We start from the raw sequence: 26,216 nt of genomic DNA, 5'->3' as shown, positions 1-26,216 counted from the left end.
GGAAGAATGATTTTTGATTCTTTAGAGGGAGTGGTACAATAACTCCCAGGGAGTATAAGTCCTTCACGCAATTTAAGAAGGCCTCCCTCTTTACCTGGATAGAGGATTAACTAGACAGGAGGAATCTGTCCCTTGGAGGGTAAGACTTGAATCCTATTCTGTAACCTGGGATACTATGTCCACAGCCCATGGATCTGGGATACTATGTCCAAGCCTGCCGAAAAAGAGAAATTCTGCCCCCCACCTGATCCAAACTCGGATCGGGGGTGGACCCTTCATGCTTATTTAGAGTCAGCGGAAGGCTTTTAGATTTGTTTTCCCTTGTTCCAGGGATGACTGGATTTCCATGTGGAAGTTGATTGGTCTGGAAGAGTAGAGGACTTCCGTCCATAAAAGTTGCAAAAGGAACGACAATTAGAAGTCTGTCGACCCCTATGTCTATTCTTCTTGTCCTAAGGTAGGAAAGATCCCTTCCCATCGTAAACTCAGAAATTATTTCAGCCAGACCAGGTCCAAACAGAGTTTATCCTTATAAGGTAAAGCCAAAAGCTTGCCAAGATTTTAACCACAGAGCTCTGAGGGCTAGCACAGTGAAACTAGACATTTTAACTCTCAGTCTAATAACCTGAAAACTTTTGAAAAATAAAACTGCAGACATGTGTACATAATACTTATTACACTGTGTGAGAACAAAAATACTCCTTAGTGCGTATATAATGCACATTGTACTGAGTGAACATAATATTCATTACACTGTGTGTATATAATACTGATTATACTGAGATTACAAAATACTCATTACACTGAGTGTACGTAGTGCACATTATACTGTGTGTACACAGTATTCATTATACTGTGAGTACATAGTACTCATTACACTGAATATACATTATAATCACTGTCGCGGTCGCTCCTCTTCTTACGGTTCTCTGGCTTCTCTGTTCCTGTGCGTTACGTTGCTTAGCAACGCTGCGCACATTCTGAGCCGTCCTCCTTTGTTGACGTCAGACGGGCTTCTTATTCCGGCGGCCTGATCTCCTGGTGCCCGTTTGTTCTTCTGTGGCTGCTGTGAGTACTCACATTTCTTCGTTTCCGGATTTAACCCTGAACTGCCTGATTTCAAGTTGCCAACCTCTGCTTCACTGACTACGGTATTGTTTAACCCTAATCTGCCTGATTACAAGTTGCCAAACTCTGCTGAACCGACTACTCTATTGTTTAACCCTAAACTGCCTGATTACAAGTTGCCAAACTCTGCTGAACTAACTACTCTATTGTTTAACCCTAAACTGCCTGATTACAAGTTGCCAAACTCTGCTGAACTACTCTATTGTTTAACCCTAAACTGCCTGATTACAAGTTGCTAAACTCTGCTGAACTGACTACGCTATTGTTTAACCCTGAACTGCCTGATTACAAGTTGCCAAACTCTGCTGAACTGACTACTCAGTTGTTTAACCCTAAACTGCCTGATTACAAGTTGCCAATCTCTGCTGGAATGACTACTCTATTGTTTAACCCCAAACTGCCTGATTACAAGTTGCCAAACTCTGCTGAACTGACTTCACCTATCCTTGATCACACACCTCCTATCAAGTATCCTAGTACTACTACCCTGTACCTCAAGAACCACTTGACCCTCTGTGTGAGTACCTTGTTTTATAGAAGTTATCGTGGGGTCACGTCCTGGGTTATACTCAGTGTGCTAGAGTGTTATTTGAGTTCACTCTCGCATTTGGGTCCGATTCCGGACCTTACCCAACCTGACAATCACTACACTGAGTACATAAAATTCATATACTGTGTGTACTTAACACTCATTACACTAAATGAACATAAAAATCATTACACTGAATGTACATAACACATCATTACACTGAGTGTACATAATGAGAACATAACACTTAATATACTATGTGTACATAATACTCATTACACTGTGTGTACATAATACTCATTGCACTGTGCGTACATAATACTCATTGCACTGTGCGTACATAATACTCATTGCACTGTGCGTACATAATACTCATTGCACTGTGTGTACATAATACTCATTGCACTGTGTGTACATAATACTCATTGCACTGTGTGTACATAATACTCACTGCACTGTGTGTACATAATACTCATTGCACTGTGTACACATAATACTCATTGCACTGTGTGTACATAATACTCATTGCACTGTGTGTACATAATACTCATTGCACTGTGTGTACATAATACTCATTGCACTGTGTGTACATAATACTCATTGCACTGTGTGTACATAATACTCATTGCACTGTGTGTACATAATACTCATTGCACTGTGTGTACATAATACTCATTGCACTGTGTGTACATAATACTCATTGCACTGTGTGTACATAATACTCATTGCACTGTGTGTACATAATACTCATTGCACTGTGTGTACATAATACTCATTGCACTGTGTGTACATAATACTCATTGCACTGTGTGTACATAATACTCATTACACTGTGTGTACATAAACTAATACACTGTGTGTACATAATACTCATTACACTGTGTGTAACTAACCTAATACACTGTGTGTACATAATACTCATTACACTGTGTGTAACTAACCTAATACACTGTGTGTACATAATACTCATTACACTGTGTGTATATAACCTAATACACTGTGTGTACATAATACTCATTACACTGTGTGTAACTAACCTATTACACTGTGTGTATATAATACCCATTACACTGTGTGTATATAACACTCATTAAACTGTGTGCACATAATACTCCTTATACTGAGTGTACATGGTACTCATTACACAGTGAGTACATAAAGAGAACATAGCACTTAATACACTGGGTACATAACTCATTACACTGAGTTACCGTCTTATGTGTTACATAAAAGAAAAAATGTTGAGTCACAGCAGGCTTTTAGATACCCCTTGCTAAAAAAAAAAGGGTGGTGACAAATATCGGCAGCCTGCAGATCCTCCCTCACAATCTCTATGAAAGAGATCCCTTGATAATGGATGCTGAGCGCATCTCTCTAAACGATCATAACGGCTAAAATGTACCCGCCTACAATGGCGGAACAAAACTGCACACCCAGCAACAAACAGGACCCTCAAAGCAGGTCCGATTAGGTACAGCCCAGTATGCAAAAATGGTACAACTAGCGCGGTCGCAAACTGCTAGGGGGAGGAAATTAAACGACAGGCTCCAAGACAAAATAAGCCCACAACATTTAACCCAACAAAAAGGAAAGGCGTGGGAAAATACTTCTAAGTATTAAGACTAACTGCGCCAAAAACGGTCCGGTCCCTCAACAGTTTGTAAAAACGAGGGAAAGTAATAAAAATACCAATACATACTGGGCTCTATATAAATTCATATTGTAAGCTATTTTTTGATTACAGTTGGAGGAACTTTGCAGTACCTAACATATTAATTTTTTCAATCCCTGCTCTCTACCTTCCATGGAGATACCGAGTATTTGAAATCATGGCCGCGCTCCTTCTAGCACAGCTAAAAGATTTGTTAGACCGGCATAATGAAGCCCTTTTGGAGACTGTGGCTGAGGCTTTTAGACCTCTTACTGTCCTTACTACTGCTTCGGTTGCTCTAACTACCTGCGAGGATAAGTGCACAGCAGATACAACTGGCCCACGGCAGTCGCCATCTTTAATCCCCACACCAAGATATCTCTTACTGCATTACGATCAAAAGGGGATTGCAGGGCGAGATGCTAGTAGAGAACTGGACTCCACCTCTACGTTATAGGACCCACAACCAGATGCGCTCTGTAGGGGCTCAGAAGAGGTACCGCTGACAGATACTTACCACAGCATTAAAAAATGGCGTCGGGTGAGAGGCTCCCGCATGGCTGCCGTCTACCAACTAACCTGCCGACACCTCTCTTTGGTACATGACACAGGTTGCGATATCGATCCATGGCTAGGGGATCCTAGAACATGTGTGTCACAAAAGTGCGGAGTTCTTCGAGACCCGGTTGCCGGTGATGACTGTTGGCCATTGTCGAAGCTTCTGCACCGGTTGAGGCGAGCTCTTTATAGTCTCAGAAAAGGGAGAAACACTTGCAGGTCTGGGACTCTGTATATGGACTCGTAACAATTTGAGGTATCCAGCTCTATCCTATGGCTATACAATGCTTATATGCTTAGGCACCTGTTCCAAGTTCCGAGTTCTCAGACTTATTTTACTGTTCACATAACATGTGGAACGAGGGACATTTCACACCACAGCACTTTTGATTAAATACTTACCTGCTGATACCTACTTTTGATGTTATACTAACTGTACGTTTTCAGTGTTCTCTGCTCAATTACCATGGGTTATTTCTTATGTAGACAATGAGAGTAAATTTTTATAATGTATGTCTTTCAGCACACCCCTCTCAGTTCTAAGCAATAATTGTTTGTAGTACTCTCTTAAAAATTCAGATGCTGTTTGCTTTCAGGTATCACTGTGTTTGTGCTAACATGTTGGCAACATTAAGACCTAAACACTAACACATCCTTGCTCATATATGTCTATTGATTTACACTCACAGGCTCCTTGCATTTTAGTCACACACTCAGTGAGATAAATAGCACTTCTACATAGTGATATCTTTACTACACTCCCATGTTTGCTTGGGTAAGGCTGGACCTTCGCCCTTATATGTACCAATTTTGAAGAGATCTCTACTGTAGTAGTTACACTTTTGGAGCTATGGTGCTGCTTCTAATTAGGACACACTACTGCTAGCGGCCGGAGCAGTGGGTGCCTATTTTTTACAAGTGAGTGACTCTATAGAAGAATTTTAGTTCTAGCTACATGTTGCCAATATTATATGTTTAACTGCTATGATTCACACATTCACCCATTCCAGGCTTGATAAGCTGACAGCTACTGAGGTCCCCTACTTATTTAATCAAACTTGGTTTGTCCCGCTAAGTGCTAGCTATATCTCTCTACTATGGGTAGTCTCCTCTACCTTATTTCGGTACATACCCTTGTTATACAGTTCACCCCAGCCCATATCGAGTGTCTACAGGTTCTTATTATATACAGAGTTATACATCTCTAGCAATATTTGCTTTTACCAAATATTTTAATAACGTGAAGTTTATTTTATCAGACCTACCATACTTCATACTTGGTCGTGGTATAGTGAGAAGTCACAAATTGTTCCTATCAGTTGAGTGTAATTTGTAATCCCAGGTTCAGTGAAAATATGATGTAGAATTTCCAAGCGTATACTTAGGTAGAGTCCAATATAGTTATGTTATAGATGATCCCTCATTAGTGATGGTGTAGGAGAAAAAAGGGGACGTGACTAAAAGCTCAAAAAATAGTGCAAAATAGTGAAGAAAAAAAAAAGGATAATCCTTAAACAAAGGATTATCCTTCAACAACGCGTTTCAGCCTCTCCCCGAAAAAAGGCCTGTGAGAGGCCGAAACGCGTTGACCAAGCATCTGGTAAGTCTTTTTACTACATCTATATCTACTAAAATCTCTGGATTTCCACCTGTGGTCGCAGCACAAACCCTGCAGCACCCAGCTGCACTAATCTCGCAACACCCAACTGAACCTTGAGAATAATTTTTCATTCACTAATTTTCATCACTTAGACTTATATTGCACCTACGAATGTATTTATTCTAAGTTCAACACATTTTTTCATCTTTTTTCATCAATGGCATCTTTGTTGAAGGAGTATCCTTTTTTTTTTTTCCTCACTATTTTGCACTATTTTGTAAACTTTCAGTCACATCCCCTTTTTTCTCCTACACCATCACTAATGAGGGATCATCTATAACATAACTATATTGGACTCTACCTAAGTATACGCTTGGAAATTCTACATCATATTTTCACTGAACCTGGGATTACAAATTACACCCAACTGATAGGAACAATTTATGACTTCTCACTACACCACGGCCAAGACCCCACTGGGCTCTTATTGCCCCATTTGTGTACCAAGGTGGTGTAGTACTGCTTTAGTAGTACTTTCTTTAGTGGTACTTTTTCTATATATATATATATATATATATATATATATATATATATATATATTTTGTGTATATATAGCTTTTATTCGCATATTATTATCAAGATTGTCTACTGTCACATCTTACCAGTCTTTTTGTATGTTGATAAACATGGATCCATGTTAATGTACTATTTGAATATTCCACATAGGTACCTTTGCATATTGCATATTATTTATTGTTTTAAACTTTTGTTTTAATTATTGTTTTAATTGTTTTAACTGTCAACATTTATTCTCATTAACAAATACACGTGTACTACCTATTCACATCCTAGCCCATTTCTAGTTGAGGCGCTCAGGCTACATCCATATATTCTTAAAAAGAGTTCATTCCATTGCAAGCAGCTGCAGGAAGGGATTCACCTATAAAGGTGACCAGAAATTCAGGATTTTCCTAGACAGTCCTGGCGTCATGAGGATCTTATGATTTTAAGATGTCAGGGGTTAATTGTATTTTTGTCCTGTATTTCTATGTCTGCTTTTTACAACTTCTAATCAGAACTATCTAAAAAAAAAAAGGCAAGGTTTAGGAAGAATGTTTTTTACTACATACATCTGGGTAAACAGATACAAGGTGCAATCTGCTCTTTTCAGGAACGTGATTTTTATGAGGCAGAGATGTCGACATAGAGTGACAGAAAACAGTGTCCCTATGAATACACAAACCTGAGGTAAATTAAGCTGTATCAAATCAGATTTTTTTCTAGATGATATGCCTTTAACACATCTCTTATACTAGACATGTTTGGAATCAAAATAATACTCATCATGTCCCAATGGGATTCCTTATACGGTTATGTGTATTTACATAATTCAAATAAGATATCATATAACTTCAGCCAGGGCTTGTAAAGTGTTTAATGGTGTGCCATAAAAGAGGGGTGGATACCTTTATTGACCATCTCTAATTACTTACAAATGCTTTGATGAACTTTTTAGATACACAAAATTACAACCAATATAAGTAAACAGCCATTGTGGGGACACCATTTATAATCAGTCTTACATTTAAATTGTTTTAACCAATTGTTAGTTTTTGCTACATATTTGTAATTTTAAAGTTGATGAAATATAGATATAAAATATCGAATAAAATATTGAATAGAGACAAATATTATTAATTGTGTTGAAATAAAAGAATACATTCTATCTAAAATCGTTGAACAAAGAATACAAAAGAGCAGATAAATCCTTTTATTGGTGTATGAAACAAATGTATATCTGAATTTTAGAAACTTTATGAATTGATCGATATAGTGTTTCAACACTTAGGGATTGTGATTTATTTTATCTTGGTATTATCATGTTTTTATTTTGAAAATAAATTGTTGAAGAATTTTTCACCTTATTCTGTCCAAGGTCCAGTTTTTTCTACATATTTAGCTAACGACTTCCATACACACCTTTATCCCTTTTGCAGATTAAGCGCCTAATCTCCATAACTTTTTCACTAAATTGTCATAGATTTGTCCCCAACAGCTGGCCACACAACTGTACAGCTGGCCGCTGTGGAAATGTGGCGTACATTAATTTTTCTTTTCTTAAAAGAAAAATTTGGCAGTTTGGCACTAAACACAGAGTACTCGTGGGCAAAAGTATCACACACTGTTGCAGAACGCAGTAAGGCGGTAAAGAGCAGCTGTGAAGCTCTGCATGTTGTTAGGATTGTCCTGGACTCAAACTCGTCTCACAGAGGTATGTGCCACGGGGTAATTATTATTGTGTTCTCTCCTTCCCTCTGTGTCCTCTCTCCCCCTGTACGCTCCCTCTCTCTATGTCTTCTCTCACCCTCTGTGTCCTCTCTGTACCTGCCTCCCCTCTTTCCCTCCCTTTCTCCCTCCCTCCATCTCCCTATCATTCTCTCCTCCCTCCCTCCTTCTCTCTCTTTTCTTCCCTTCCTCTGTATCCTCTTCCTCCCTGCCTCTGTTTCTTCTCCCTCCCCCTGTGTCATTCTTTCTGTCTCCTCTCTCTGAGTCCTCATTCTTCCTTCCACCCTCTCTCCCTGCCCTTTCCTTTTCTTACTCTCGCTTCCTCCCTCCCTCCCTCTGTGTCTTCTATCTCTCTACCTCCCAGTGTCCTCTCTCTCCCTCTGTGTCCTCTTACTCCCTCCCTCTGTGTCCTCTCCATATCTTTTTTTTTTTTTTACAGTACCACCTCCTCAACATTTAAGAGGTGTCCCAAATTTGGGTATGGGAAATCTGATCATCTATCTTTTTTTTTCGCCTCTGGCAGGCTGAATTCCAACTATTTTGCGCTCTTATACAACAGGGCCCCCTGCCCGCGCATAGCCAATCACGCGCGGGCAGGAGCTGTCAATCTCCCCGGTCGGACGAGAACCTGCAATCGTAGGGGTCGAGGACAGGCAAAGCCTTTGATAAATCTACCCCAATGACCAGAGAGTGACGTTTCTGATGACTTTGTTATATAGATTTAATAACGTGCACCCCGGCAGTGAGGAATATTGGCTGTTTACTGGCTGTATAAACATGAGTGCTTGGTTCAGGAACTTTTGAGTGCTAACTTTTTTAGTGCTCATGTGCTACACATAACTCACAACTTTGAGCAATGTTTAGCACTATCCATTCAAATATTAAACACGATCTGGAAATTATTTTTAAATAATTGTGCACTATTCATAGCATGGGCCAGAAATAATATTAGCACACCATGAGCTACCAATAGCACTCCACTAATCCGGGCCTAAATGTACAGTAATTTCCAAAGGAGATAAAGAACATCACCGGTTACTTTATACAGGAATAAACACATAAGATTAATCAAAATACTTACCTTTAGGTGTTTCCTGTAATTATTGTAGACAACTGCCAGAAAGACTGACATAAATATGTATGTATTGATTATAATGTAGGCTATGAAAAAAATGGAATACCACCAGTTGTAGTCAAACGCTGGCATCCTAAAGGACAAATAGAAAGTATTATAAAAGATAACAAATATTTAGAACATTTCAACAAAACAAACAACGCAACAACAGGGCCTTTACAATTCTGCTCACAAAAAAAAAATGCTTAGCATTTAAATTTTTGGAAGCCCTTCTCAATTTAAAGGAATATAAAGAAACAATAATAAAAACTCCCTAATGTGATAGAGCAGTCCGATTGGGTTTCACCTAGCAAATGGGTTAAAATGTACTGTTAAAGTGAGCTTCAGACCACAATGCAATGCACTACAGAGTCTGAGCTGGTGGATACACACATATGCCAGACCTGACTGGCTTGGTTTTAGCCAAGGACAATTAGTGCATTGCTGGTGCAGGAGTTTACTTTAACTATGTGTTTAACCCCATACTCAAATACCCCTAACAGGTCAGATTTTCATTAAATCTTAACTTGAAGACCGGTGAAATAATAAAGCCGATTCCTGATTTTGCTGTAAAACACTTCCTAAAATTGTGCACTCCCCAAAGAGAAACTGGAATACTTCAGGATTGTAAAATGTATGTAACCCTGCAACATTCTACACAGCGATAGCTTAGCTCTTAAGCTCATTTACACCTGTCCCTAAGCAAAGGACACCAGGGACATGAATTCCACAAGGTTTTTCCAAGAAATAAATATTGAAATAAAGTTGTAAATATAAAATACGTAACGTAGAAAACTATAAACATGGAGGTTATTTAAAGTGAATGTAAAGTTGAATGAATGAGTACCCATTTTCTTTAAAATACTATTAAAAACAGGGGCACTTTCATTCATTTAACTTTACATTGCAGCGTTTTTTTTAAATACTTACCTTTTTCTTTAGGAAACCCAGACCCGCGATCCTCAGCCTGCAGCTCCTCTGTACTTACCTCAGCAATTAAGAAACCGGCTTCCTCCAATCATTGCGTGGCCTCACGAGATGGACGCCATGATTGGAGGAAGCTGGTTTCATTATTGCTGAGGTAAGTACAGAGGACCTGCAGGCGGATTATTGCCGGTCTGGGTTTCCTAAAGAACAAGGTAAGTATTTAAAAAAAAAAAAATCTGCAATGCAAAGTTTAATGAATGAAAGTGCCCCTGTTTTTAATAGTATTTTTTGTAATCAGGCACTCATTCATTCAACTTTACATTCACTTTAAGTCAGGGGCGTATTAATGCAGGATTCTGAGTGCCTAGGGCAGCAGAAAGCTTAAATACGCCACTGCTTTAAGTGGGTTAAAAGAACAATATAATAATTCCACATTAAAATATATTTTTAAAACATTGTAAAAGTTACTCCAGACTTTGTACAACGGATGTTTATGATATTTATTATATACATGTCTTAAAAGTACATAAGATTCCTTAAAAGGTCAAAGAAACATTATGGGTTGATCACAAACATTCAGAAAAGTTTATTTACAAAATGTATAATTTTAGGGACAGTATACTATAAAATTGTTTTTCCCTTAATGTGTTTCCAATTACTTTTTTTTCCCAACTGCAAATTATACAATGTATGAGAGGTTTATTTATTTAAGGTTCATTTGTGTATATGAAATAGCTGATTTTGTGTTTTGAAGCCACAACCTAATAAAATGGTTTGAGCTTGTAGGTATAATCAGATCTCATTACTTTATCAGTTTGTGTACATATACATGCCTCTTTATTTTATATATGTCTGTAAACCAAAGACCAATACTTCAATACTTCAATACTTGAAGATAACAATGGAAAATTAACATTTTATTACCTTATCTTTTCTATACCCCACTGGGAGTGTAATTTCTTCTGCTGGCTGTGTTTACACAGATTATCTATAGCTTGGACCTAAGGTCAGAAACCTTTAGAATAGGTGCAGATACCACAGGCTAAATCAACTATTTCAAATGTCAATATAAGGGTAAAGAAAATACTTGTAAAGTACATTTGTTTTTTTTATATAAACCATTTGAGAAGCTTTTCTAAAGAATTGTGATTGATTCCTATATTTGTAACTATACACATTTTATTGAAAGCGTGTGCGCGTGTACGAGTACTTACATGACATCTGGGCTATTAGCAGTTGTTACTAATACATAGAGGTTAAACACAGCATCAAGGTAGTTTTGAAAATAAGGTTCTCCTTCAGCAGTTTTAAGTTTTCTGCAATGGACAGAAAAAAAATGTTTATTTCTTTAAAATGGACAATAAAAATTAAAACTGTGTTTATTGCACTGAAATCAATGTGGTGTTCAAAAGTTTTGCTAACCTTTGTTTATTAATTAATTTAATTTATAGGCATATGAGACCACACATTTCTCCTTCATGATTCACATAGGGAATGTAATTTTTTTTTTTTTTTTTTTAATTTACTTCTATTACCAAATTTACTTTGATCTCTTGCTTTCCTTTGTTGAAAAGACAACCTAGGTAGGCTTAGGAGCAGCAAATCACTACTGGGGGCATTAATGTCTTTTGTCATTGGTTTATCTGATGTGTTCCTCTAGCTCCCAGTAGTGCAATTGTTGTTCCTTCAAAAAAGGATACCAATAGAACAAAACAACATTGAAAAAGTAAAGTAAAAGAAAAAAACATAAATTATGCTTACCTGATAATTTGCTTTTCTTCTAATAGAAAGAGTCCACAGCTGCATTCATTACTTTTGGGAAATAAGAACCTGGCCACCAGGAGGAGGCAAAGACACCCCAGCCAAAGGCTTAAATACTCCTCCCACTTCCCTCATCCCCCAGTCATTCTGCCGAGGAACAAGGAACAGTAGAAGAAATATCAGGGTGAATGGCGCAAGAAGAATAATAAGGACGCCCCATATAAAATGACGGGTGGTGAGCTGTGGAAATTATCAGGTAAGCATAATTTATGTTTTTCTTCTTAAATGGAAAGAGTCCACAGCTGCAGTCATTACTTTTGGGAAAACAATACCCAAGCTATAGAGGAAACTGAATGCCAAGACGGGAGGGTACAATAGGCGGCCCATACTGAGGGCACCAGGCCTGAACCTCTACCCAATAAAAAATCCTGCTTCGTCAGAAGCTGAGAAAAAAAAATCAAAGGAAAAGCCCCAGTGGCACTGACTCGCAGCCAGTCCAGAGCCAAATTAGAGACCGCAAAACGGACTTGACTGAGCCAACAGTCCACCAAGAGACACCGCCACCCAACAGACGGCCCCCACCACTCACCCCTCACAAATGAAGGGTAAACCAGCCAAAAACCCCAAAAGGAACAAGGCAAAGGAGGACCGAGGAAACTGAAAAGTCCCTCAATGCAAAAAACAGCACCTCAGAGACCCAAATGAACCCAAACAGGGAAGGAGGCCACGCCTATACCAAGCGAAACCCGGGATAATACTGGGCACAGAGACTGACAAGACATCTCTCCAAAATCCTGCAAGCATGGAACGCAACTAAAGAGGAAAAGTCCTCCCAGCGCATGCCCATAGAATACCCAGTATTCGACCATGAAAGAGCATGTAATAGACCCAGGCGAAAACCCCCAGGTTTAAGAACACAGAGGGAGCTAAAACATGAATGTTCTTGAAAAGCGCAGCTAATCCCCCTTAAGGGATTTAAGGCGCTGCTCATCTTATCAACCTCGAAAGGAAGAAGGCTGAGTTGACCTCGCCAGGGATCGAGCTTGCAACTCTCGGTTTGCTACAGTGCAGAGTAGCCACAGTGCATTAGTACGCTGAGCTAGCTGTCCAGCTAGCTGCAAGGAAGAAGAAGCAGTCATCAAGAAACAGACAGCACAAAACAGCCCCCGACAGAGGGCACGCTCCAGGCAACCTAGGCCGCCAGACCTACTCACAGGTCCCTGAAAAGAGGAACACAAAGCCTCCATCGAGGCCCCCTGAGAAGGAGAAATTACCCTCAGAACCCGAAGGAAGAGGAAACCATCTCCTGTCAAAGGAGCAAGGAGAAAGGAAAAACCCATCTCCTAGCAGACTAGACTCTGCAAGCTCACACATCCCAAAGGATACTGTGACCCATAGACCGCTCAGGCATCCTGACCTGCAGACCCAGCTGGGCCACCAATACAAGGGAACAAAGATCCCGAAACTGGTCCAGGAATGAGCATAAAAATGGCAGAGCCATCCCGACAGAGTACAAGTACCCCAACTCTGGAAACAGACAAGGCCATAGACCCAATGATCTATCAAAACAAGGATCCACAGTCTGACATGGAACCAGCAAGATTCCAGGTGGAACCAAGTCCACCTTCCATTTCCCGACCAGAAGAAGCCCCTAGTAAGGACTCCGTCTCCTGAGGAAGGGAATATCCCCTAAAGAAAAAGGGAAGAGGCCAGAAGGGCAATAACTGTCCTCAAGGCCTGAAGCCACCGGCTAAATGGGAAGAAAAAATTCCCAGCAAATGTCCAAGAAATAACCCCTTCACAAGTAGTTCGCCCAACAGAGGCACAGCCAACCCATTCACCTGCAGAGCAGAGAATGCACGGGTACCCTGGAAAACTAACAGGGGAATGCAACCCTAAGGCGCACCAGAAGACTGGAATCCAGCACCAGCAGCTGGGTAGGAACCCACCATACTTGAGGCGCAAGCCACCCAGCTAACCCCAGATGACATGGGTTACTCTGTGGCAAGGAGTAATAAATACTCCGATAGACCAGGCCAACCCTGACATGGTCAGGTAGATGGAGCAAGGACATAGCCCCAGTTCCCACCACTGTGGAACATCCCGACCAGACCTGAGATCCAAACAACCCAAAACTGGGACAGGAGCGAAGCCCCTGAAAGAGGAAGACTCAGGAAGAAAAAACAGGTCCGGGTACCTAATAGTTCAGGCAACTATACCCTGGAACTAAACACCCCGACTGGCCAAAAAGCCAGACAAAATGAATGGAGCATATCCAGAAAATCCGGACAGCGCAGAGAACGCAAAAGCTCTGACTAAATGAAGGAAGGACCCCTAGATAAAGTCCAACTCTCCAAGAAGCAAGGCTAGAGGTCAAATGAAGAGACTTCACAAGGCCACAGGACAACAGAAGGGATAGCTCGAAGTTCCCAAACCCTACTAGCAGGGCTAGTCTCCCCATCACCTCCACACAGGCAGAGGACACAGGGGAGAGAAAAGGTGCTAAACCTTCCTAACTCCGGGAAAACCCGAGCTAAACAAGTCCCCACCGGGATCAACCAACGTCCGGAACACAGATACCCAAAAGGAGATCTAACCCACCCGGGACAATGGAAGAAGACCCAAGGTCTTTTAACACATATAGACCTTACGCATCTTAGAGTAAGAGCCATATCTATATACACTAGAAACAGCTGAGACGCACCCCTTGAAAGGTGCCAAAAGCTGCAATAGGTTTCAATTTACAAAACCTTCTGCAAGCTGAACAGCTATCCATACAAGCTGTTGGATCAAGTCCCATAGGACCATTCAGGAGCCTAAAAACTGAAGGCCTCACCAGTGGCAACGGGGCACTACGCCCACCAGCCCTCCCCCCACTTGAAGGAGGAACTCTAGGTTCTGATGAAATCAGATGTCAGATAGAGTGATGCAGCGGAACACTCCCCTGCCCGGTCATACATGACTGAAGGCTATAAGGACTGCAACAATCCTTTCCCGCCTTGTGAACTCACAGGTCCTCTCGAATGCTTAGTTGAACATAAAAAAACAATGATAACCTGAGCACTCAGCGCTACTACCGATCCAGCAGAAACAGCGCCAGCCTGTACTCAGGGTCCTAACCGGCAAGTTGCATAAATTCTCCCATATAGGGTAAAAAAGGAAAACAGACATTATTAAACATATGACTAACATGTACAAACAACTTCTGAAGAAGTAACGAAGTATCGATCCCAGATGGTTCCCGAAGGAAGAAAATACAAATAAAAGACATCCCATCGGATCAAAATAAAATATAAGGCAACCTGAAGGTTAACGCCCAAAAGACACAGGCCTGTCCGCAGGACCAGCCAAACTGAGCCCTATCTTACAAAAAACTGGGAAAGATCTCAAACAAATGACAAACATGAGATAACCCCACATGTCTAATGAGGTGCACCATTCACATTATCAGACTGAAAGTCCCCATATCTGTTAACGATAGGGTCATTCAATAACTGAAAAAGATGTCTAAGCAACACGCTAAGGCGCGCAATCCTGTAACGAAAGGCACAACACTCCGGAACAGTTACACCCGCAGGGAACTGTAGAGGCCCACCCCAAGGAGGAAGACCCAGGACAATAGGGCACGGGCACAATCTCAAATGAACGTCTGGACTCTGCAGACGGACCATCGCTAACATCTGGAAGTGAAAACGTGCTGCAACCTCCGGGGGGGGGGGGGGGGGGAACGACGACACACCACCCTGCATGGAGGAACCAAAAACTGGGTTACCCGCATGTGTAGAAGTATGAATTGGTAGGGAACTTGCCGATTGGAGGAAGGGGCCCCCAGAGACGGATGGTTTAGCAGTGCCCTGATTCCCCGAGCCCGAGGAAACAGGCGCTCTCATATGGCATACGGAACAAAACTGGTCGACATGTGTCAACGAGGCCAATCCGGAGTCATCACCAGACACAGAATCTGAATATGAAATTAAAATAGTCTCGGTATCAGAATCCTCCATAACTGAATCTGAAATGAGCACAGTCTCAGCATCAGAATCCTCCATAACCGGATAAAGGAAATATCAATATGGACTAAAGTATTAAAACCAAAATGGCACCTGACACCCACAATGGCTGGGGCACTCACTACCTCCTATGACCAGACCCCTGTGGACTAGAAAATCTCCTTTGCCACACGGTCAGGAATGCGGAAATGGGGAATGGAGAGTAACTACGCCCGAACACAAGGTGAACTGTACAGTCCAAAAAAAGCACGCCCAACCAAAAGGCCTTGTCACTTCCAAAGGCCCCAAAGTTCCAACAACGAGCCCATAAACATCACACATAAGCAGGTTGAATCACATAACAAACATGATTATAAATTCCCCTGTTCAATAACCCTCCTCAGGAGATATTAACCCTTGATTCCAAGATACTAACAGAGATTCACTGAGACCCTTATGTCATATAGTTAGACCCGCAAATGTTTGGTAGCCTCTCAGGAAAACATTCACATTACAGTACATTGACAATTAAGAAAAATGAAACGATCTTACCGAAATCTACGCCGTGGAACATGAACACGGCCTTTCAAGTGTGACGAATAGTGGCATCGCCTCCGCCATAAACTTGAGAGAAGAAAGCAGGCAGCGGAGCGAAGTTTGAAAACGCCCATTGCTTGAGGAGCTGTTAATATGAATCAGGATGGTTTCGCAGAAAGAAACTCCCTGCATCTCCAGACTCTAACTTTCATCCAAGCCCTCCCTGAGAGACTGACAGGACTACTTAAAACTCCTGTCCCATGCCGAAGAGTACTACCCTCCATAAGAGACAAAAAACAAAAATTAAAAATTCTGACACTTCTCTGCCATCCTCCTGGGATGAAAGGCAAATAATGACTGGGTGATGAGGGAAGTGGGAGGAGTATTTAAGCCTTTGGCTGGTTTGTCGTTGCCTCCTCCTGATGGCCAGGTTCTTATTTCCCAAAAGTAATGCAGCTGTGGACTCTTTCCATTTAAGAAGAAAAGAAAGTGGTTTGAAATTGTATGCTCTATCTAAATCATAAAATAATCATTTTGGGTTTCATGTCCCTTCAAGCCTGCTCCCCCCCCTTTTTTTTACTGTTTCTTTTCCCTACTGAAAATAATAAAAGCAGATTATATGTTTTATTTATCCTATTAATATAGTGATGTTTTAATAAAACATATTAAACTGCTAGACCTACCACAAATTTGTAAACACACTACAAAACACATAAAAAATACATTATATATATTTATAGATGTGTGCACATATGGATTTATGTATTTATATGCATATTTATGTATTTACAGACTTATATACACATACAAAAATATAAATATCTATACATATGTATAAGTGCATTGGAGCCCTTTGCAGTCAAGATGAAAATATGAAAAAACTAAATGTATGCTTATCAGATAAATTATTTTCTTTCCTGGCAAGGAGAGTCCACAAATCCATTCAATTACTAGTGGGAAATCAACCTCTGGCCACCAGGGGGAAGCAAAGAACACCCCAACAGAGTTGTTAAGTATCACTCCCACTTCCCATAACTCCTAGTTATTCAGCCGAAGGAACATGGAAGGAGAAGATGACACAAGGGTATAGAGGTGCCTGAGGATTAAAAAGACAAACACCATCTTAAAATTACATTACGGGTGGGTCGTGGACTCTCCATGCCAGGAAATAAAATAATTTATCAGGTAAGCATAAATTTTGTTTTCTTTCCAATGGCATGGAGAGTCCACGAATCCATTCAATTACTAGTGGGAACCAATACCCAAGCTAGAGGAAACAGAATGGAAGGGCAGAAGAACAAGACGATGATCTAAACCGAAGGCACCACCGCTTTGCAGATCCACAGGAAAAAAAAAGACAGCCCTAGTGGAAAAAGCTGAAGTCCTTCTCAGCAGTCTGTTATCCAGCTGTCTCCTAAGCCAACCAAAATACTTATCAACCAAAAGGAAGAGAAGAAGAAGTCTTCTGGCTCCGACATCTGCCAAAGAATGCAATAAAAGGGACAATAAATTGTCGAAAATCTCTAGTAACCTGAAGATAGAACTTCAAAAACACACAACCTCCTGGTTATGCCCCAGACTATCCTAAAGAGAAGAAGGATAAGACAGAACCAAATAACGACAATTCCCTAATTGATATAGTGGTCCATACCACCTAAGGAAGAAATCCCATTTCGGCATGAAGGACCATCGTATCCGCAAGAGAAATAAGGCAAATGTTCATGGAGATAAAGACTATTATCATCCCCAAGAACCAAACCTGGTATCTGGTACCAAGGAACTCTTTTCCAGGTTCACCTTCTACCCGTAAAAATGTATGATCAATCACAGAGTATCCCTATTGACTCTAGCTAAAGGCAGAAAAAAGAAGTTGGCACCTGACCCTATATATATAGAAAAAGGTACCACTACAAAATCTTCAGATCTGGCCACTCCCAGAAGCATCCATAGAATCTTCATAAAGATTTGAGGTTTAGGTGGTAGGCCGAAAGAAGGGGATAAGACTGTAAGAGTTTGTCCGGAAGACAAACCGCAAGGATCTGAATTTAACCTAGTGTTTAGGAACATGAAAATACGCTTCAGGTCGATGGAAGTCATGAACTGACCCTCCTGAATTAGGAAAAGAATTGTCTCCAATTTGAATGAGGAAATCCTGAGAAAAAAAGGTTGAAAAACCTGAAGTCTAAAATGGGGAACTCTCTACCTGCTTAACCCCATCAAAAGTTATTGGAGAACTGTTAGAGAACAATAAACACAGATGTAAGCTATAGAATAAGCATTAGGTGTGTGCAAAACTGCTACTCCAAAAGAAAAACATAAGGAGCAAAACTCAGTGAGCGTAGGAATCTTCTCCCTAAAAGAGAGATGAACCGAATACGCCTAAACTAACTAATATAATACCAATAGTGACCTAACATCACTAAATGAGAAATTATCTTACATAAAAAGGTTAGGACGTCTGGTACTGACCAGTCTGCCATAGTCATACCTGTGATCACCTCACTATGGTGACCAGCTTGTAAATCATTCAAAAAGAAAAGAATGAACCCGATAGGAAACATATCCAAAAACATACTAGGTATGTCTCTTCCAACATATACTATTAGGAACAATATCACATAAATGCAAGATACACAGGAGAAAACAGAATTTATGCTTACCTGATAAATTACTTTCTCTTGTGATGTATCGAGTCCACGGATTCATCCTTTACTTGTGGGATATTTTCCTTCCCAACAGGAAGTGGCAAAGAGAGCACACAGCAGAGCTGTCCATATAGCTCCCCCTCCAGCTCCACCCCCCAGTCATTCGACCGAAGGTTAGGAAGAAAAAGGAGAAATCATAGGGTGAAGGTGACTGTAGTTTAACAAAAAAGCTACCTGACTTAATAGCCAGGGCGGGCCGTGGACTCGATACATCACAAGAGAAAGTAATTTATCAGGTAAGCATAAATTCTGTTTTCTCTTGTAAGATGTATCGAGTCCACGGATTCATCCGTTACTTGTGGGATACCAATACCAAAGCTTTAGGACACGGATGAAGGGAGGGAAAAAGACAGGTACCTTAAATGGAAGGCACCACTGCTTGTAAAACCTTTCTCCCAAAAATAGCCTCAGAAGAAGCAAAAGTATCGAATTTGTAAAATTTGGAAAAAGTATACAGCAAAGACCAAGTCGCTGCCTTACAAATCTGTTCAACAGAAGCCTAATTTTTAAAAGCCCATGTGGAAGCCACTGCTCTGGTAGAATGAGCAGTAATTGTTTCAGGAGGCTGCTGGCCAGCAGTCTCATAGGCCAAACGGATGATGCTTTTCAGCCAAAAGGAAAGAGAGGTAGCAGTCGCCTTCTGACCTCTCCTCTTACCAGAATAGAGAACAAACAATGAAGGTGTTTGTCTGAAATCCTTAGTTGCTTCTAAATAGAACTTTAAAGCACGAACTACATCAAGATTGTGTAACAGACGTTCCTTCTTTGAAGAAGGATTAGGACACAGAGAAGGAACAACAATTTCCTGGTTAATATTCTTATTAGACACAACCTTAGGAAGAAAACCGGGTTTGGTATGCAAAACTACCTTATCTGCATGGAAAACCAGGTAAGGTGAATCACACTGTAAAGCAGATAGCTCTGAAACTCTTCGAGCAGAAGAGATAGCTACCAAAAACAAAACTGTCCAAGATAAAAGCTTAATATCTATGGAATGTAAAGGTTCAAACGGAACCCCTTGCAGAACTGAAAGAACTAAATTCAGACTCCATGGCGGAGCCACAGGTCTATAAACAGGCTTGATTCTGACTAAAGCCTGACTAAACGCTTGAACGTCTGGTACCTCTGCCAGACGTTTGTGTAAAAGGATAGACAAAGCAGATATCTGTCCTTTTAAGGAACTAGCTGATAATCCTTTCTCCAATCCTTCTTGGAGAAAGGACAATATCCTGGGAATCCTAATCTTACTCCATGAGTAGCCCTTGGATTCACACCAAAAAAGATATTTTCACCAAATCTTATGGTAGATTTTCCTGGTGACAGGCTTTCTAGCCTGAATCAGGGTATCAATAACCGACTCAGAGAAACCACGCTTTGATAGAATTAGGCGTTCAATCTCCAGGCAGTCAGACGCAGAGAAATTAGATTTGGATGCTTGAAAGGACCTTGTATTAGAAGGTCCTGCCTCATTGGTAGTGTCCATGGTGGGACAGATGACATGTCCACTAGGTCTGCATACCAGGTCCTGCGTGGCCACGCAGGCGCTATCAGAATCACTGAAGCCCTTTCCTGCTTGATTCTGGCAACCAGACGAGGGAGGAGAGGAAACGGTGGAAAAACATAAGAGAGATTGAAGGACCAAGGCGCTGCTAGAGCATCTATCAGCACCGCCTGGGGATCCCGGGACCTGGACCTGTAAAGAGGAAGTTTGGTGTTCTGACGGGACGCCATCAGATCCAATTCTGGAATGCCCCATAGCTGAGTCAGCCTGGGCAAATACCTCCGGGTGGAGTTCCCACTCCCCCGGGTGAAAAGTCTGACTCCTTAGAAAATCCGCCTCCCAGTTGTCTACTCCTGGGAAGTGAATTGCTGAGAGATGGCAGGAGTGATCCTCCGCCCACCTGATTATCTTGGTTACTTCCATCATTGCTAGGGAACTCCTTGTTCCTCCCTGATGATTGACGTAAGCTACAGTCGTGATGTTGTCCGACTGAAATCTGATGAATTTGGCTGCGGCTAGCTGAGGCCATGCCTGAAGCGCATTGAATATCGCCCTCAGTTCCAGAATGTTTATCGGGAGAAGAGCCTCTTCCCGAGACCATAAGCCATGAGCTTTCAGGGAGTCCCAGACTGCACCCCAGCCCAACAGACTGGCGTCGGTCGTTACGATAATCCACTCTAGTCTGCGGAAACACATTCCCTGAGACAGGTGATCCTGAGACAACCACCAGAGAAGAGAATCTCTGGTCCCCTGGTCCAGCTGTATTTGAGGAGACAAATCTGCATAATCCCCATTCCACTGTTTGAGCATGCATAGTTGCAGTTGTCTGAGGTGTATCCGTGCAAAAGGGACTATGTCCATTGCCGCTACCATTAATCCGATTGTCTCCATGCACTGAGCTACAGATGGCCGAGGAATGGAATGAAGGGCTCGGCAAGTGGTTAAGAGTTTTGACTTTCTGACCTCCGTCAGAAATATTTTCATTCCTTGGAAGGAAACTCATGTGAGGGGGGAGAGAGAACTCTTTTTGATGTTCACCTTCCACCCGTGAGACCTCAGAAAGGCCAATACAATTTCTGTGTGAGACTTGGCTCTTTGGAAAGTCGACGCCTGAATTAAGATGTCGTCTAGATAAGGCGCCACTGCTATGCCCCGCGGTCTTAGAACCGCCAGGAGGGACCCTAACACCTTTGTGAAAATTCTGGGAGCAGTGGCCAACCCGAAAGGAAGAGCCACAAACTGGTAATGCTTGTCCAGAAAGGTGAACCTGAGAAACTGGTGATGATCTTTGTGGATAGGAATGTGCAGATACGCATCCTTTAAATCCACGGTGGTCATATATTGACCCTCCTGGATCATTGGTAAGATTGTCCGAATGGTCTCCATCTTGAATGATGGGACTCTGAGGAATTTGTTTAGAATTTTGAGATCCAGGATTGGTCTGAAAGTTCCTTCTTTCTTGGGAACCACAAACAGGTTTGAGTAAAAACCCAACCCTTGTTCCGCCATTGGAACTGGGTGGATCACTTCCATTGTATGTAGGTCTTCTACACAGCGTAAGAACGCCTCTTTCTTTGTCTGGTCTGTAGACAGATGAGAAATGTGGAACCTTCCCCTTGGAGGGGAGTCCTTGAATTCTAGAAGATATCCCTGGGATACAATCTCTAAGGCCCAGGGATTGAGTACATCTCTTGCCCAGGCCTGAGTGAAGAGAGAAAGTCTGCCCCCTACTAGATCCGGTCCCTGATCGGGGGTTACCCCTTCATGCTGTCTTGGAGGCAGCTGCAGGTTTCTTGGCCTGTCTACCCTTGTTCCAGCCCTGGTAAGGTTTCCAGGCTGCCCTGGGTTGCGAAGCGTTACCCTCTTGCTTTGCAGCAGGGGAGGATGAAGCCAGACCGCTCCTGAAATTCAGAAAGGAATGAAAATTATTTTGTTTGTTCTATCACTTGAAGGACTTGTCCTGAGGGAGAGCATGGCCTTTTCCCCCAGTGATTTCTGAAATAATCTCTTTCAATTCAGGCCCGAAGAGGGTCTTTCCTTTGAAAGGGATGTTCAAGAGTTTGGATTTTGACGACACATCGGCCGACCAGGACTTTAGCCATAGCGCCCTGCGCGCTAAAATGGCGAAACCTGAATTCTTTGCCGCTAACTTAGCTAGTTGGAAAGCGGCATCTGTGATAAAAGAATTAGCCAGCTTAAGAGCCTTAATTCTGTCCATAATGTCCTCATATGAGGTCTCCGTCTGGAGCGCATCTTCCAGCGCCTCGAACCAGAAAGCAGCTGCAGTAGTTACAGGAACAATGCACACAATAGGTTGGAGAAGAAAACCTTGTTGAACAAAAATTTTCTTAAGCAAACCCTCTAATTTTTTATCCATAGGGTCTTTGAAAGCACAACTGTCTTCAATTGGTATGGTTGTGCGTTTAGCAAGTGAAGAAATAGCCCCCTCCACCTTAGGGACCGTCTGCCACGAGTCCCGCATGGGGTCAGATTTTGGGAACATTTTCTTAAAAACAGGAGGGGGAACGAAGGGAATACCTGGTTTATCCCACTCCCTAGTAACAATATCCGCAATCCTCTTAGGGACCGGGAACACATCAGTGTAAACAGGAACTTCCAGGTACTTGTCCATTTTACACAATTTCTCTGGAACCACCATAGGGTCGCAGTCATCCAGAGTAACTAATACCTCCCTGAGCAATAAGCGGAGGTGTTCTAGTTTAAATTTAAAAGCCAATATATCTGAATCTGTCTGAGGAGACACCTTTACTGAATCGGAAATTTCTCCCTCAGACAGCCCATCCCTAGCCCCAACTTTGAGGGTATATCGAATACGGCTACTAAAGCGTCAGAATGCTCATTATCTGTTCTTAAAACAGAGCTATCACGCTTTGCAGGTAACACGGGCAGTTTAGATAAGAACACTGAGAGGGTATTATTCATAACTGCCGCCAAATCTTGCAAGGTAAAAGAGTTAGACGCACTAGAGGTGCTAGGCGTCGTTTGAGCGGGCGTAACAGGTTGTAACACTTGGGGAGAGGTTGACGGGCTAACCTCGTTACCTTCTGTCTGAGAATCATCTTGGGCCACATTTTTAAGTGTAACAATATGATCTTTAAAGTGTATAGACATATCAGTACAAGTGGGACACATTCTGAGAGGGGGTTCCACCATGGCTTCTAAACACATTGAACAAGGATTTTCCTTGGTGTCAGACATGTTTAAACAGACTAGTAGTTAAACAAGCAGGCTTGGAAATCACTTTAATCAAGTAAAAACACACTTTGAAAAAAACCTTACTGTGCCTTTAAGAGATAAAAAAGGCACACAATTTTGCAAAACAGTGAAAAATGCAGCAAACTTTTCGAAATTTTTACAGTATGTACCTAAAGCATTAGTAAGATTGCACCACTAGCAATAAAAACGATTAACCCCTTAATGTCCAAACCGGATCGACAGTAAGCCAAAAAAATGGTTAAAAAACATTCAGCACCTTGCCACAGCTCTGCTGTGGCCCTACCTTCCCTTAGGAACCAGATTTGTGGGGAAAAAGCTTCTTATAGACCCTCAAACTGCAGCAGGACCCTCCATGTGAAACAGCCTGAACTTCTAGTCAAATATAACTGCGCAACAGAGGCGCGAAATTAGGCCCCTCCCACCTCACTCCGGTGCTTGTGAGGCCTAAAGAAACACTCCAAAGTGTTTTAATATTAGCCATGTGGGTAACAACCCCCGAAAGAAACCCAAAGGAACCTTCAAAGTGTCTCAAAAAACAATATTTTCAATAAAAAACCGTTTGCCTTGAAAGTAGTGTCAACCAGCATAAACTAGCCCTGTTATGTAAGCTCGAAATTCCATACTTAGTCTCTGAATACAGCTTACCCTTCCCTCATGGGGATATTATCAGTCTTCTCTAGCATTATCACAGTCTTGTCTAGAAGAAAAAAAGACTGAACATACCTTATTGCAGCCTAACCTGCAAACCGTTCCCCCCAACTGAAGTTTTCTTGTACTCCTCAGTCCTGTGTGGGAACAGCAGTGGATTTTAGTTACAACATGCTAAAATCATCTTCCTCTTTGCAGAAATCTTCATCTCCTTTCTGCTAGAGAGTAAATAGTACACACCGGTAACATTTAAAATAACAAAATCTTGCTTGTTGAAAATAAAAACTACAATTTTTCTACCAGATTCACTTTACCCTTCCGATTGCTTAGAGCCGGCAAAGAGAATGAATGGGGTATGGAGCTGGAGGGGGAGCTATATGGACAGCTCTGCTGTGTGCTCTCTTTGCCACTTCCTGTTGGGAAGGAGAATATCCCACAAGTAAAGGATGAATCCGTGGACTCGATACATCTTACAAGAGAAAAGATTATCAATCTTAAATCTCATTATGTACAGAAGTATAGTATTAGCAGAACATCATGCTTATAAAAAAGGCATTAGATTTCTACAGAAGTAGAAAATCAGACTAATACCAGAAAACCACCAGCAGGTGGCAGAAAAAGACTTGCTAACCCTTAGAAAGAAGCCGATTAAATTATACACAGAGTAAAAAAAATGTCACATCAGGTAGCTCCTGAATATGGGTAAAAACAACACTAAACATATCTGGATCCTCTATCATACACAATAAAGGAACATGAGGATATTATTAGCGCTTCCCATAAATAGCGCGCTCAAAGGGCATAAATAAAACCCTCAGCAGACCTGAAATTCCATGCTGTTGTATACTAAAATTAAACTCCTTTAGGAGCTCCTGCCCTGAAGCTATTCCCAGATTTGCCGAATAAGTAGCACGCAGAGCGATTGCTACTAAGCATAAAGGCTAAACCATCCTGCTACAGGAGAACATGCACACATCTCCCAATACAAAAAGACAGAATAAGTACCGCACTCAGATGGCGAAAAACAATTTATGCTTACTTGAAAAATGTCATTCTTTCCTGGCATGGAGAGTCCACGATTTCTTTCCAAGTACTAGTGGGAATTCAACTCCTGGCCAGCAAGAGAAGGCAAAGAGCACCCCAGCAGAGCTGTTAAGTGTCACTTCCCTTAGCCACAATTCCCAGTCATTCGGTCGAGGACAAGGGAAAAAGAAGACAACATAAGGGTATAAAGGTGCCTGAGGTTTATACACAAAAATGCCATCTTAAAATTAATTAAGGGCGGGTCGTGGACTCTCCATGCCAGGAAAGAAAGAAATTTATCAGGCAAGCATACATTTAGTTTGCTTTCCAATGGCATGGAGCCCAAGATTTTATTCCAATTACTAGTGGGAACCAATACCCAAGCTAGAGGACAAAAAATTTAAAGGGAGGGAGAACAAGACAGGCGGACATAAACAGAAGGCACCACAGCTTGAGGAACTTTCCCCCAAAGAAAACCTCAGCTGAGGCAAAAGATCAAATTTGTAGAATAACAAAAGTATGCAATGAAGACCAAGAGGCTGCCTTACAGATCTGTTCCACAGAAGCCTAATAATCAAAGGCCCAGGAAGAAGAGACAGCCCTAGTGGAATGAGCTGTTTCTCTCAGGAGGCTGAGCTTAATTAATAACACTTCTCAACCAAAAAGAAAGGAGTAGAATAAGTGATCTTCCGGCCCTTACGCTCATCAGAGAAAAACAACGAAAAAGACAGAAGATTGCCGAGAGTCTCTGCAGAGCCGGAAGCTCAGAAACTCTGCAAACAGAAGGGATAACGAGAAGAAATAAAACCTTCTAAGATAACTTCAATATCAACAATGTGCATAGGCTCAAACGGAGCCTACTGCAGAACCCCAAGAACAAGATTAAGGCTCCAAGGAGGAGCAACAGGATTAAACACAAGCCTGAGCATTGAACATCTGGCAAGACTGCTAGACGCTTATGCAAATTAATCAACAGAACAGAGATCTGACCCTTCAGAATACAGACTGACAAATTTTCTTCC

The 26,216-nt window shown here is 41.6% G+C and overlaps 1 protein-coding gene across 1 annotated transcript in view; it reads right to left on the bottom strand.

Annotated features, from left to right (window-relative positions):
• The window catches only part of LOC128657571 (two pore calcium channel protein 1), a 291,641-nt gene that overhangs the window by 135,732 nt on the left and 129,693 nt on the right, over window positions 1-26,216 (bottom strand). Inside the window, exons 7-8 of the mRNA XM_053711945.1 lie at window positions 11,008-11,109; window positions 8,834-8,960 (exon numbers count right to left, since the gene is read on the bottom strand). Coding sequence (XP_053567920.1) covers window positions 8,834-8,960; window positions 11,008-11,109 — 229 coding nt within the window. The remainder of the gene's footprint in view (window positions 1-8,833; window positions 8,961-11,007; window positions 11,110-26,216) is intronic.

This window comes from Bombina bombina, chromosome 4, assembly GCF_027579735.1.
Source record: "Bombina bombina isolate aBomBom1 chromosome 4, aBomBom1.pri, whole genome shotgun sequence".
Classification (NCBI taxonomy): Eukaryota; Metazoa; Chordata; class Amphibia; order Anura; family Bombinatoridae; genus Bombina; species Bombina bombina.
Note: the sequence above shows the minus strand (reverse complement) of the source record. Positions and strands in the feature narration are given on the sequence as shown.